The sequence below is a fragment of the Podarcis raffonei genome, chromosome 4 (genome assembly GCF_027172205.1).
Source record: "Podarcis raffonei isolate rPodRaf1 chromosome 4, rPodRaf1.pri, whole genome shotgun sequence".
Classification (NCBI taxonomy): domain Eukaryota; kingdom Metazoa; phylum Chordata; class Lepidosauria; order Squamata; family Lacertidae; genus Podarcis; species Podarcis raffonei.
This window is the reverse complement of record NC_070605.1, coordinates 75,703,159-75,718,514: the sequence shown is the minus strand read 5'-3', so window position 1 is coordinate 75,718,514 and position 15,356 is coordinate 75,703,159. Positions and strand designations below refer to the sequence as shown.

Below are 15,356 nucleotides of genomic sequence, written 5' to 3'. Positions count from 1 at the left end.
TGAAGTGGTGCATGGGGACTGGGGAATTGCAAGAGCCACCCTGCTAAGCAGATCCTATCCCTACCCCTGGTTTACAGCAATCAGTGAGGTTGTCCCTGTCTTCAGGATTAGCATCTTTGCCATCAGGGTTACAACCTAACAGAAATGGCACAAAAGGAAAAAGGATTAGGAGGGAGGATGAAAGAAAGAAAAAGCAAACTCGGGGATTTCTTCTTAATTACAACGTTCTTATAAGTGTTCTTTTTAGAAGGGAGTGGCAAAGCAAGATCCCTGCAGCTTCTCCTCCTTTGGCTGATAGATGGGCCAGGTTGCTCTCTCCCTTGCCATAAGGTTCTTTCTGAGAGTCGTTATTTTATGTGCAGCAACTTTTGCTCAGGTACGTTGAGGAGAAGGAATGACTGTTCAACTAGCTTAAGACCATTATATAGCTATGCACCCTGTCTTCTGTGCAATCTCAAGATTTAGATTCCCGCCCCCCATTTATTATTGTTGGTTTGTGGACTTCCCCAAGTGTGCTGTTAACATTATCCAATTACGTCAAAGGCTCCTGTGATTCCAAATTACCGCCGCAGGATGAAATTGTGTTGCATCTCTGTATGATCTTCAGATTGGCACTGCATCATTCCAGTTGACCTCTATGTCAAGTTCCACTGGTTTGGTCAATCACTTTGAGCAGAGATGCAGCAGGATAGCCTCTGTTCAGTGGAGACCATGCATGAGCCACTGTTGTGGGTTTGCTGCTTTCCAAGAATCTAAGAAGCTGTATTATACCATTGGTTGATCTAGCTCAGTTTATTTGCATTTACAGGCAGTAAGTCTCTAGGGTTTCAGATTGGTTTCTTTCTCAGCCCTAACCTGGAGGTACCTGGAACCTTCTGTATGCAAGCAGGCATCCCATCACTGAGCTTTACAGCTTTCTCCCACAAATCAGCAAGTACCCCCTGATTAGTGACTCATCTGGAAACTGGTGGGTAATTCTGACTCCTACACCCTCTGAAATTACCCAGCTGTGTAAGAATGAAGCATACTTCCAATTTTTAATTCAGAAAAAAAATCACATATGCTGTCAAACATTTGTACAGTACTTCAGTAAAACAGGGAACATTGTGTTTAAATAGTGCGTGAGAGTCTCTGGCAATGTGATCCGTTTTAGGTCTGATGCTCTACTTACGCCTCTGGCAGTCTGCTACACACATAAGATGACTATTGTGTCAACTCCTGCTATATGCAGTGATATATGCTCACCATAAACACCTCCCTTGTTCTCTTTTAACGGTAATGGTGTCCACCTAAGAAATGTCAGAACTGAGCTCCTGCTGGAAAAAATTCCCTGGTTATATATGTGTATATTCTTCAGAAGTGGAAATGGCCACATAATGTTCAAAGAACTTAAAAAATGCATAATGATGGACCATCGAAGAAGTTAAAAGTGGGTAGTAATGCATGCCGATAACAAAAAAGAGTTTAAAAAATACTGTGTAGGACCATGCAGTACTGCCATTTTAAAAACTGCCTTTAGATTTGGCTTGACTGCTAACGACTGATACTAATTCATCGGCAGGGAAGACCAGTTCAGAATGCAGGTCACACCTACCTGCCAGGGTGGAGGCTGAGACCCGTATTCTATCTGAGAGACTGAGAGCATCTTGTGTGTCAAGAGAAAGAAAAAAAAACCCTGGTAGTTTTGAATTTCGGAAGAGGAGAAAGGAGCCTTTGAACTTGCTGGAAAAGGTTGATGAGACTTTCTGGCTGCCCCCATTTTGCTTATAGGAGGATAACTGGGATGCTAGACTGATCTTGCATGAATAGCAACAGCAGTTTTTCCACTCAGCACACCTTTCTCACAACGGTACAACCTGTACTCTTGGAAATAAAAAAAGGTTTGTTACAAAGGGCACCATAAATGCACCTAACTCTTTTCACAAGAGGACTGAACTTTAAAATGCATCCTTTGTTGTTACCTGCCATTCTGCTTCCTGCTGATCTCTCCTTCGGCTGCCTGTATATTTAGAATTTCACTGTACTGTTGGATTGTTTATTTTTCCCCTTGCTGCTTGTTTCCTACACTGGTATGGTTAGCTAACTTTAATGAATATGAGAAAATGCTATTGGGTGTAGTCCTGTAAATCTTACAAGGTATGCCTAAATCCCATTCATATCCGTATGTGTTTAAGGCCCGGTAGTTTCAATGGGACTTAGTTGTGTCTTAAGTTTTCTCTGAATTGCACTACTCTTTGTTCTTTTTAAATATAGGGTGAATAGGGAAAGGAAATGGCTTCAAACATAATATACAGGTGCAATGAAGTATATACCGTACTTCCATGAAAAATGTGGTATGGTGCCCTTTTAAAAAGCGTTCATAAAAGGAACACCTGTTGGTTTTTAGGATAATTACATAGAACTCCTTCTAAACTGAAATATTTATACCAACAATAACTGAGCTAGATTTAAAAATATCAGAGAGCTTTTTGTCTCTAAAATACATTCTTTTTTCATGTTCAATTCCTGAGTTTAAAAAATATGTATACAGTAAGCCTGCAGCTTACATGGGGGTTACATTCCAGGGATTGTGCCTAAAGCCAAAGTCACATATAGTCAAAATACATTGGATTCAATGGTGGATGGGATTGCCAAAATCTTTTTTCCTGGATGCCCATCCACTTTCTGCCCCCATTTTTTGTTTTCAATTATTTTGCCAAGCACGTAAATCTGAATGCACACAGGTTAAATGTGCATAAGTTGCAGACTTACTGTATAGAGTGAATATGTTTAAAACAGTCACTGATAATGTTATTATCACAGTCTCTGTACTTTATACATTTCATTTTTCTCTGGCCTCATTTCATAACACTTCATGCATCTGATGAAGTAGACTCTAGTCTGTAGAGGCGTATGCGGAAATAAATTTGTTGGTCTTTAAGGTGCCACAAGGCTAGTTTAATTTTCAAACTTGCTATCACTTGTTTACCTCGGTAAACTTTACCTCGGTCCTGTATACCTGAAGGAGCGTCTCCACCCCCACCGTTCAGCCCGGACACTGAGATCCAGCGCCGAGGGCCTTCTGGCGGTTCCCTCATTGCGAGAAGTGAGGTTACAGGGAACCAGACAGAGGGCCTTCTCGGTAGTGGCGCCCGCCCTGTGGAACGCCCTCCCATCAGATGTCAAAGAGATAAATAATTACCTGACATTCAGAAGACATCTTAAGGCAGCCCTGTTCAGGGAAGTTTTTAATATGTAACGCTGTACTGTTTTTAACACTGATTGGAAGCCGCCCAGAGTGGCTGGGGAAACTCAGCCAGATGGGCGGGGTATAAATAATAAATTATTATTATTATTATTATTACCTTGAATATAAGTGGTTTTGGTTTCTATTGAAGGATGGGGAAAGGTTTAGGGTTTTTTTGTGTGTGTGCGTCCTACAATATGGTCTACAAGCTGTATTCAGGGGCTAAAGCAGTCAAGAGTTGTTTCTGAGAGGGAATGAAGCAGGTGGAAGAAGTGATGCAACACAGAAACGTTTGATGCATCTTTTCACATAGAGTTACAGGTTAATAAGCTCTGGGTTGTTCTGCTTTGCATTAGATCCTCGGGGAGTTGGTGAGATGAGGGAATGTGTTTACCACATAGTGGTTATTGTTAAAGTTAGTGGACTGTGCTGCCTGGGGAGATTTCAGTGGGCTCGGATCTTACTACCTGTGCTTCCACTTCCTAAATCGTGAGTGTCTATGTGTCTATAGTATTGGGGCACAGACGCTTGTTAGGCATTAGAAAAAAACCACACAAGCTGGGGACAGTGTGCTCTCTCTCTAAGTTCCATTTCAGACTGTTGCTCTGTGCTTTTGCACACTTGGTTTCTTACTCCTTTCATGCTGCAACCTAGGGATGACTAAGGAGGAGGTTCAGTACTAGAGCTGCATACATTTCTTCCTTCTGCCAGAGCATTCCATGTGACTGTGGGGTCAAACTTTCTACAGAGGGGGCAAGCAAAGTTGTGGCAATCAAGATGCTGAGGTGAGGTGAGAAATGGATTCATAACAGAATATTAATGAACTGCAACGCTTCAGATATTCTGATATTCCATGCTACGCTAACGCATGTCTTTCCACCAAGCCCCAAATACCCTGCAAGTAGAACATAGTAATTTGTTACTTTTCCTGTAAAATTGTGGAAGTAGTTGTTCAGTGTTTGTGAGGCAGAAATCTCAGAGTAATAGTGTATTCTCTGCTCTTTCTTTCTTGATTATCTTATTTTAAGATCTAATTAATGTAACCATTAACACCTTTAAAATCTCTTTAAAAATGAAAAAATGTTCAAGGTCATGATATGTAATACCTACCTTGCCATGCAAGGGAGACTTCAGTGCCTTCTGGTGTAGAGTTATCCCTAGCCTGTAACTTTGTAGTGTACGGAAACATGGGAAAAGAAAATAATTTGAAATATTGACGTAGGTGCTCTCCAAATACAATGACTTAGATCCAGACCAGCTGTTATGCAAACAGAAAGGTTCGTTCCTTTCTCGGAAGCAATTTGGATGTAGTGAAGACTCCTGCAATTGGCAGTAAGCGGTGGGGAGGATAATTTCCACTGATTTTCCCTTCCTTCTACAGCCTTCACTGGTGCCAATTCCGGGGGGGCGTGGTTGCTTCGGCACCCACAATAATATATTTGTGGGGGCCACCGCCCCAAGTCAATGGACAAAAGGGAATCTATTCCCCACTGTCCCCATTTCTTCATGTGAGGGAGGAGGAACCGCCATGTCTACCTCTGCCAGCTCCTCCTCTTCCTCCTCCTCCTGGTCCTTACATTGTGGACACCCACACTCTTTGGCATGAGATGGCATCTATGACAACCTCCGTTGCCACCTCCTACAGTTTTCCAGAGTTCTCCCCTATCTCTGGGGTCAATTTCTACGGTCTGCAAGGTAAGAATAGGTGAAAACACAAGTGTCCAGTTTGTGGAGTTCTGCTCCATGCAACTCTGTATCCAACCCATTCTTTGTGGGAAATGCCTACTGAGGGGAGGTTTTGTAGAAGGTAGGGGACTTATTTTAGAGTAAACTTTGTGTAGGATTGCATTATGAAAGTGTGGGGTAGAGGGGACCAAGCGATGGTTGGAGGAAACCAGATACCATAGCATTGCTGTGGCCAAACGGGATGGAATTTGTCAGCAATCTGAGCTTTAAAGAACAACTTGGGCAAGTGAGCTGAGAAGGTCCTGGTTGGATCTTACCTCTACTCCTCCCCTGCTCCTTAGTAAAACCTGCCCTGCCTGTGCAAATTAAATCAATTTAGTCACTGTCAAGATGTTGAGCTAGGTGGAACATTATTCTGACTCTCATTGCAATTATTCATTCTAAGAGATGTTTACCAAATCATAAGACGTCCATTCTGTATCTTTGGTTCTCCTTTGTTTCTGTTATTTATAACAGTGTCCTTTATAAGCCCCTGTGGAGCTGCTAGTAAGACAGACATAGGTTTCTGATATGCAGGAACTGCTGAGTCAGGCTTGACTGTGCCCCTCTAGGAAGTGAAGCTCTCTTGCAGAGCCAAACTGACTTAAGGTGTGCACATGTAGCCTTTGAAATGCACAGGGCTCGTTTCTTCACAGTGCACTTCTGTATATAGCCAATAGCAGTTGTACACACCTTCACGCAATGACATCATCTAAAGCAGCAGCTGCTATCTGTGTTTTCTGTGTGGGAATGTTGAGCCAGGAGAATGGGAGATGGCAAAAGAGGACCAAAGAGGAAGATGGCTGCATGGCTAGCCCTTTTATAGGGTCTGCTAGGGTCACACCCATCTACCTGGTCACATATGGGGAGTAGGCTCCAGAGCAGGTACGATAGGAAGTCCCCCCTGTCTGGAGCAAAATTCCCCTGTGTGTCCACTCTAGGCAACAGGAAATGTTGTATTTGACTGCTTCAGTGATGATACATCTCACAGTCTGCACACACAGGTGGGCATGCTTTCGAACTAGTATGCAGCTGTGCTCTCTATTCGCCTCCCCTCAATTGGTGTTTCTACAGTCTTTCAAAAGAGTGTGGTTGTAAACTTGTGTGTCAACGTACTGTAAACAGAGGATCTATATTTCGGTATACAGAAGCAGCTAAGTTACCGCACCGCTTCCTCTTTTGCCTATTTCATTCATAGGCAAGTTAAGCCTGGTTAAGGGGAGTGGAACACACCTACAACATGAGTTGGTCTGCCCCAATAGGTGGCAGTGACCTGACAGTGTGTTGTTATCTGTGTACACATGTGCTTGAGAAGCACATTCTTGGCACACAACAGATTAGAACCGTTCCAGCAGAATGCCCTTTCAACTGACAAATAGCGTGTGACAGCGATGGGAGTGGCATTGTGTGCACAGCAACCCGAAATTGTGCCTGCATCCCGCACTTGAACGCACATGATCATGCAGTGTGTACACACCCATAGATTGTAAGCCTGTGGGCAGGGACTGTTTAAAAAAACCCAACTTCGTAAGCTGCTCTGGGAGCCTTTTTTGACCATGGAAACAGAAACAAAGGTGGAAGACTAATTGGTGCTCTCCCCTTCCCCCTCAGAAAAGTTGGTGGGATCTTTCCAGGGTATGTTTAGGAGATACTTCTGATATGGTAATGCACATCTTCTTGAGCATTTGTAAGAATTAATTTTGAGGACCAACCCAATGGTTAATGCTAACTAGGGTTTCCATCTTAACCCATCTTTCAAATAAGAATTTGAACTGGGTTTGCAAACCAAGGCTATGAGGAAACCTAACTACCAATTGCCTTGGTTAATAGTGATAGAGATGTAAACCTTCATTGGAATTTAGGGCTATGGATGAAGGGAGAAGTGGCAATTAATGCACAATGGGGAAGGGGCTGGGGGAAGGTGAACTTGAAGATCCAGAGCCCACTCTTGATAAACTTAACCCTGGTTAAGAGAATGAGGAGTTAGTATTAACTCTGCACTGTTCTTTGTTGCAGGCCTTGAAAGCCAGGTCAATTGCACAATTGCTGTTACTCACCTTGAGTCTTTTATAACAGAGAATAAATCTAAGCAAACAATTCATTTCTGCAGAAGTAATACAGAAGGGAGTATTCTGTTTGTGATCTTTACTCATCAAGGAGGGGTGGACATACATAAATGCATAGGATCTAATTTGTTTTCATAACTTAGCAAATGCTGACCTTTCACTGTATTTATTTATATCAAGCCTGTTTGTGCTCTTGCCTGGGGAACATATTGACCATTTGCTGAATCAGAAAGCTAAATATGAAATGTACCTTTTTAAAAATGGGCTCAAGCAGAACCAAAATAAGTATTCTTCCAAAGTCTTGTTTTAAACATACCCTTTTAAGATTATCAAATACATAATCCATTAAAACTTGAAGGGGGAATAGTATGAGAACCTTTCACACAGAGAATAGTTTTTTACTATATTAAAGTGTCAACAGTCAATTTAATCATGCTTCCTAAAAGTTACCTTAAGTGAGCAGGTCTTGCAGTGTTTCAGGGTGACTTAAGTGGGGCAAATTGCAGTAGTTTAACCTCATGGTGAAGAAATATAGAAAATACCATCATCTCATATGTAAAGAGAGGAAGCCTTTTTACCAGGCGGAGCTCGTGGAAAGTGTCACTGACCATTGCATCTCAGCTTCCTGCTTCTACACCAGTTTGCACTATTAGGTTCCATGAACATCGCTGCAGACTTGCAATCAAGGAGAATAAACCATAGAAACAGCAATAGAGTTATCTGCAGGCAGAAGGTCCCAGATTTAATCCCTTACCTGGAATAGACACATCCAGGTAAGACTGGGAATGTACCCTGTCTAAAACCCTGAAGAGCCACTGTGAGTTAGAGTGGAAAATACTGAATTAGATGAGCTCATGGTCTGAAAGGAGCTTTCTAAAGTGATACTGCTTACTTGTAGAGCAGCAGGAAGCTGAACCCTGCTCATGATTAAAGTTGTAGCCTTGGAGAGCGTTTATTTTAATCTTGTTAAAATTCATCTCCATTTGTTTGTTTGCTTGCTTGCTTCTAACATTTTACCATCAAATATACACAGTGATTGCAAGACCTTGTTTGTTCTGAAATCCTGTTGGGTAGGAAGGCAAACAGGATGGACTGTGAGGTGAAGCCAACTTGAAGGTCCCAGGAAGGTGATGAGCTGTCATGCTCCAGGTGGTGTCCTCAGGGACCAGGGTCTCAGTCCTAGAAGATAAAAAGCATTCTGGCAAAACATTTACCCAAGAGAACAGGGTTTAAGATGCAGTAGAGTCTCAACAAGCCAAGGTCAGACACATGGAATCAATCTCTGTCCAAAACATGACCCAGAGGCTAAGTCAGGTGATGGTCCAAATTCAGTAGCACAAGCAAAGTACAACACAGCAAGGAGGAGGAGCAGAGACCTGTGTTGCCTCCGGCAACTGAAAGGCTGGCTCAAGTGGAGCCTCCTAGACAACACCCAAATTCCACCTGCAGGTAGCAGAGGAATTCCAGGGAGTGCTTACTCATGAGTGGACACCTTACTCACAAGCTGCAAAATGACTCTGGATCTGTAGATGCATGCTATGTTATTGTTCTTCAGCCTCGACCCAGGCCTTTTGACACCTGTGTTCTCAAGGACTGAAGGGTGGCTGCACTACATTATCTGATGGCTTGAAGGGGTCTTCAGGAGGGCTCCCACCCTAAGCCTTGGTTCCATGAGAACCTGCTTAGTCCTCAAGGTCATTGATCAACAGAGCATCTGGTTCATACACCAAGGACTTAGTGTCTGACACCTGGTCAGAGCTAGGCATGGCACAAACAGATGTCCGTCATTACCCAGTGTGGTATACTTGTCAGGGACAAGCAGAACCGTTCAAGCATGGTTCTGCAAACTACTACAGGATCTTGTGCTCAATTCCCGTTGATTTCATGGTCAACAGTATCAAAGGATTAATAATTAAATCTTGAAAAGGCATTGCATCAATCAGGTAAAGCTGCCTATGTGGGTCTAACTTCTAGGTTAAAATCTTCAAGATGTGACACTGTCAGTGCCACCCAAACTAATTATCTTCCTCACAGTATGATCGTTTGTAATTGTTTCCCTGACCGTCAGGCTAGGAATGATGGAATCTTCAACTCAACAACAACTGGAGGACCAAAACTTTCGCACCCCACCTTAATTCTAATATCAAACAAGTCTAGATAATATTCTGATGAGAATATATATATTTCCCTTTTTCATTTAGTGACTGCTTTACCAGTTCCACAAGGGTCATGGATATCAAATTCCCAGAGGCTGAAGGATCTGGCGAGGAAGGTTCAGGTAAAAGGCCTATTTTCATGTTACGTTTGAGAGAACCGTTTTTATTACAGAAATTATTTAAGTTTTTCTCTTTGGCTTTTGTTCTCTAGAGCTGTCATCTAGTTTAATCAGTGAATATTAGTTGAAAGTTTGCATGATTAATCAATTCATTGATCAAATCTGTATATTTGCATATTAATAAAACAAACATTCTAAATCAAGAGTGAGGAACCTCTGGCCTGCATGTGAAATTAGGTCTGGCAGGGGTCCTAAATGGAAAAGTAAAATAGCCCTCTTTGGGAGCTCCTGCAAAAGCTTTTAGAATTTGCTTCATATGGCGAAAGACCCATTTGTATCCGAAGGTGGATGGCCTGAAAACATTTTCTTGATTAAGCTTCCTTTCTGCGGCATTTAGCTTAGCATTACACTTCAGTATTATTGCTTGATGCTTGTTTTAACATGGAAAGTGCCACTTGGTAACATAATTACCATTCAGAATATCAGCATGCGGGTTTTCCACCTCAGCAAGCTATTTCTGTGTTTTTAAATTACTCACGTCATTTGGTAACAAGGCCGCCCTGCTCTTCAGTGATTAGTGAAGAGAGACATTGAGTTTCCGGACTGTAATTTAATTCTGTTCCCTGCATCTACCATTTAACACTGAGTTTATACTTCACAGTCTTATTACATTAAATGTTAATAGGATATTGGCAGCAACTAGAGAGTAGCCTTTCTTGCAAGTCTTCCCCCCCCCCTTAATGTACCTTATATCCTCACAATTCATTTACACCAGTACAGTAATAGTATTACGTTGGGATCAGTGTGGATACAAATATCTGTACATTCAATAAAACATTGGCGGAAAAAGACAACTGAAGCTGAGGCGGTGGGGGGCGGGAGGGAGGAGATTGTCTTCTTGATGACATGTGTGGATGAATAAATAATAACAGCACTGTCTAAAAATAATTACGACTCCCTTAATATTTATTCCCTCCCAGGAAAGAAGAAGTCTAAGTTTAAATCTATCAAAAAGTTCTTTGGGAAAAGAAAACGGAAAGAGACGTTATCACCTTCAGGAAGTGGTAGTCTGAAACAATGCCAGTCTACAAGTGACGTCACAGCTTCACAGTCTATGCATATAGATTACGATTCTGAAGATGAGCTTGAGTAAGTCTCTATAAACTTGTCTTTAGCTTGTTCACAAAACAACGAATTTCCTTTTGGAAAATCCAGGTAACTTTTCATAGATTAACTCCTGCAAGAGACCCTTTGTTGCATTCTCAAGCATACTTCCTTTGAGAATATTGGGGGTGCTGCAAATACCGTATTTTTTGCTCTATAAGACTCACTTTTTCCCTCCTGAAAAGTAAGGGGAAATGTGTGTGCGTCTTATGGAGCGAATGCAGGCTGAACAGCTATCCCAGAAGCCAGAACAGCAAGAGGGATTTCTGCTTTCACTGCGCAGTGATCCCTCTTGCTGTTCTGGCTTCTGAGATTCAGAATATATTTTTTTTCTTGTTTTCCTCCTCCAAAAACTAGGTGCGTCTTGTGGTCTGGTGCGTCTTATAGAGTGAAAAATACGGTAAATTTCAGAAAGTGGGGGTGGGGAGAAGGCTGCAATTGCATGCCACAGGAAGTCTTTTCTGCTTATTGCATGCTTAGCTCCTCCCTGCTTCAGGTAAACCAGGATGCTAAGCCAATGTTTGCTTTTGGCTTATGAATAATATTTTATTTCTAACCCCATCCTCCAGGTGAGTAGGGGAGAGCGAAGTGGGTGTAATTGGCTCATACTTGATGATTTATAGCTTACTGTAAAATAAGAGTGTCACAGTGACATAGCTGAACTGGAGAGCTCTCTTAATGGCTATGGACAAATTACTATATCTCTAACATATCTTATGGTGCCATTGGAAAGAAAAAATGATGTATATTTTTGATGCCATTACTTAGAGATTGTATCAAAATCTTTACAAATAGCTATATTATTTAAATCATTCTCTCCCCACCCCACCCCCAAGGAAAGCTTTCGTTTTCTACCTGTAAAAATGTTAGGCTGGAACTTTTCTCCTTGGCATTTAGTTTTCTCTGTGAAAGGAATTTTTAATATGCATGTGAGATGCCAAGTAGAGCCACCCAGACACAGATTTATCTCCTCTATAAGATCTAAACCTTAGCGTTCCAGTGTACAAGAGGAAAGAAGAGGGAGCTATCAGGAAAAGGTTATAAACTACTCTGTGACTAACCAGGGAAGGAATCTTGGGACTGTGCTGTCTAGTAGTCTTAAAATGTGTTGAATGGTTCTTAAAACATATTGAAAACATTTTTAACAATTGTATTGCATTACCACTTTGGCGTTTGATGCCCTGGGCTGCTTTGAGAGGAAAGGTAGGATTGAAAATCTGTCAAATAAATTGATAAAATTTCAATGAAGAGAGTGACTCAGTATTTGGCAGCTATGAAAAAAAGTCAAATTTCTTGTTGGGGATCTTGTTATTATCACAATTCCCTGATATATAGCTGTAATGTAGTTGCGCCCAGAATACTGTGTACAATTCTGATCACTGCATCTTAAAAAGGATATTGTGAAGCTGGAAAAGTTGCAGAAAGTGGCAACCAAAAGATTCAAACGGCTTGAGCGTCTATCCTACGAGAAAAGGTTATAGTGTCTGAGGATAGGGCTTAGCTTAGAAAAGGGCAGGCTAAAGTTGGGGACGTGATAAGAGGTATGTAAGATTATGCATTATTTGGAGAAAGTGCGTAAGGATAACCTCTTTAATAATAATACTAGGAGGTTGGGTTCAGGTGACAGATTCAGGACAGACAAAAAGAGGTACTGCTTTGCACTGGCCATAGATGAACTTCCACAAGATGTAGCAATGGCCACCAACCTGGGTGGTTTTAAAAGAGGAATTTATTATTGTTGGCTTCCAGTCACAGTGACTGGATTATGTTTGCACCAAAGGTTGAATGCCTCCGAGTATTAGTTGCTGGGGAACTATAAACAGGAAGAGTGCTTTTTATGACTGTATCCTGCTTGTGAGTTCCCTATAGGCATCTGGTTGGGCAGTTTGGGAACAGAAGGCCGGGCTAGATAGGCATTGGTCTTGACCCAGCAGGGCTTTCCTTATTTGCCTATGGTGGGCTACAGAAATGTCTGTTTTCAAGTAAGATCGAAAGCCCAAATCATATAACCTAATAATAATAAAGAGAATGAGAGTGCAGATGAGCGGAATCTTTTGCCTGCTCCACTGAGCTGACAGAGCACTTGCATATGAAATTAGAGATCATAGTATTAAGGTTGGAGGGTATGATTCCCATGCATGTTGAGCCCCTAGCACTGCTGTTTAGGAATTGTGCGCTGTGAATAAAATACCTGCAGTCCTTTCCGGTGCTAATGAAGATTGCATTACACAAGGCTCCCACTAGGGGTTGCCAAACCACAACATCAAAAAGCCCTTGGTACTCTGAATGGCTTTGTTTACTGCTGGCTTGTAGGAAACCTGTGATATCCCAAAGCAGCATTGGAAATGCTTTCTTGTTAAATATATAGAAAAGGCCATAATTGTAATCATTCACAAAAATCAATACTGCATCTCCAGTTTTTAAAACCTCCGAGCACTACAAAGAAGCTGTAATTAGAGTTATTAAAGTTAATTTGAAGTTCTGCCCTTGGGTAGAGGAATTTTCAGGGAAGCTGAGACTAGCAAAACGTCTTAGAGAGCCCTATCATTCCTAGGACATCGCTGCATTTTGTGAAAAGTGAAATTCAAAGCCAGTGTGGAAGTTTCATCTCAGGTGAGGCCAAAGCGGTTTTGCCAAGCCAAGCAAAACATTCCAGGGTGGTTCTGCATGTCCTGGAGAATTTTCTGTGCAAATTCTTTGCATTTCGGAGAAGGCATTCTTTCTTTGATTAAGCTGCTCTCCAATGATCTCAAATACACTGAACTTGCACAGCATTTTTTTTCCTTCCTTGTATATCAGATCTTCCTTTCCCACCTATTTTTTCACTGAACATATTTTTAGCCGTCACTGAGAGAAAAGTGACTGTTCCCATACCCATTTATATTTTCTGTCCATCCATTTCAATAGCATCTTCATTTAATGTAGGAGCATTTAATCCAGTTCTTAATTTTGAGGAACCTTAACACAAAATTGTTTATGTCCTCAGCAAAAGCATAGAGATAAATGCTTAGTTGTCTTGGGCATTATCCTGGGCAGCATTGCATAGCCAAATTGCTGCCCAGTTCTTTTATCTTCTACCTGTGTGGAATATATACTCATTAAAGGGCAAGACCTTGCTTCTGGTGTTCCAGAAAACTTCCAAGGAAAGTTACATTTGTGCTATGCTTTTCTGATCATTCCATCAGTGCAAGCATTTCAGCTTGCTGGTGGGACTGATCCTCACTTTCCTCCCCTGACACGCTGTACTCCTAACCACCCACAAACCTATTTCAGAAACGTGGGGGGAGACTCCAATGTACAAGTGGAAGTCCTTGTGTAGGGCTTCCGCAGATAGGAGTCATTAGCTGAATCCCACCCCCGATTTCCCTGCAACAGATGTGATCGCTAAGTGGGAAGACATTTATGTCATGTAAAAAATGATCACTTGCAAAGCAGAGGCTATGAGGAATGAAAATCAGCAGCATAATCTCAGATGCTACAAAACTTCTGAATGGGCTTGGCTGTAGGAAGGAAGGAAGTGATGGTGGAGAAGGGCCATAGCTCATTGCTAGAGAGCACCTGCTTTGAGTGCAAGAGGTCCCAGGTGGTGCTGGGAGAGACATCTACCTGGAACGCTATAGAGAGCTGCTGCCGGTCAGTGTTGACTATTCGGAACTAGATGGACCAATGGCCTGACTTGGTATAAGGTGGCTTCCTGTGTACCTACTAAGGAAGGATGGCAATGTGTGTCCTGTGTCTCAAGCACAAGAAGGCTTGACAAAATGGTACCTATACAATGAACTCTAGTGAGGACATTGCTTCCTGAAACAGTTGCAGGCCATAATTGGAGATTTGCACCCAGAATCCCTTGCAGTGCCGCAAGATAGACTGGATTTCAAGTCTGGGTTCTGTTGTTTTACAGGCATTGCAGTGAATTAATGCAGAGTTATTCTCCAGTACTTTTGCTCCTCAAGGTCCTAGGTCACACCTCTTGGGTTTGTCCCACTGCATTTGCATCCCTTTCCAGCTGATTTTCGAAAGGAATTGGCTGTCCCTATCTGATTGTGGGATATACTGGCAGCTGGGCAGTTTTCCTTTGGCTGCCCCCTTAACACTGCTACTCAGTTTAACATATGGAATATGCTTCATTTTTTTAAAGCTATTTTATGAAGGCCAAACATTGACACACATGCATTTTTCGTTTCTGTTCTGTATTCTCCTAGGATGCACGAAGGTATTATGGGAAGCAGAGCCTTGTCGCATGAGAGCATTTTCATTCCTGAGACTGCACAAGAACCAACTAGACCAATCCGAGTATTTTCTCAGGAAAATGTTTCCGATCGGATTAGGGCTTTGCAGGTAATGTGAAATGTATACAATAATGTTGACTCCCTCTCTCTCTCTCTCTGCCTCCCCCCCCCCGCCCCCCGCCCACCAGCAGTAGTAACTGTAACTCTGGATTTGCTTCTGTATGATAGTAACATACATTTAAATTAAATATTCTCAATATAAATCAAGGATGGGAAACCTTTTCCCCCTCAAGGACAACATTCCTTTGGTAATGGTTGGGGGCATCCTCTTTTCTCTCTCCCCTGCCCCATATTTCCCCGTAATAATATCCTGCACAGAGTTCACATCATAAAACGGGAGTAGAACAACTTAACTTACATTCAAAAATCCACATTACTGTAATACCATTATCAGACAAACCTAATTATTTGGTTGACTTAATAAAGGTATTTCCCTACTGTAGATTTTTGAATATTTCTTATTCACAACTACCTTTTGCCACTTCTTGCTTTTTATTCAAACAAACAAAATAAAACATCAAGCTAAAAGTAATAATAAAAAAAGTCACAAGAGTTTATGACCTTTTGCTTAAAAAAAAAAAAAATCCCCCTATGGTAGTGATTTGCTATGT

At 41.8% G+C, this 15,356-nt stretch overlaps 1 protein-coding gene across 4 annotated transcripts in view; it reads left to right on the top strand.

Annotated features, from left to right (window-relative positions):
• CRACDL (CRACD like) overlaps positions 1 to 15,356 on the top strand; it is a 55,819-nt gene that overhangs the window by 16,891 nt on the left and 23,572 nt on the right. For all 4 annotated transcript variants that reach the window (XM_053384159.1, XM_053384161.1, XM_053384158.1 and 1 more), the window contains exons 2-4: positions 9,219 to 9,295; positions 10,273 to 10,441; positions 14,659 to 14,794. In XM_053384159.1, the coding sequence (XP_053240134.1) occupies positions 9,247 to 9,295; positions 10,273 to 10,441; positions 14,659 to 14,794 (354 nt within the window). In that variant the 5' untranslated portion in view covers positions 9,219 to 9,246. The remainder of the gene's footprint in view (positions 1 to 9,218; positions 9,296 to 10,272; positions 10,442 to 14,658; positions 14,795 to 15,356) is intronic.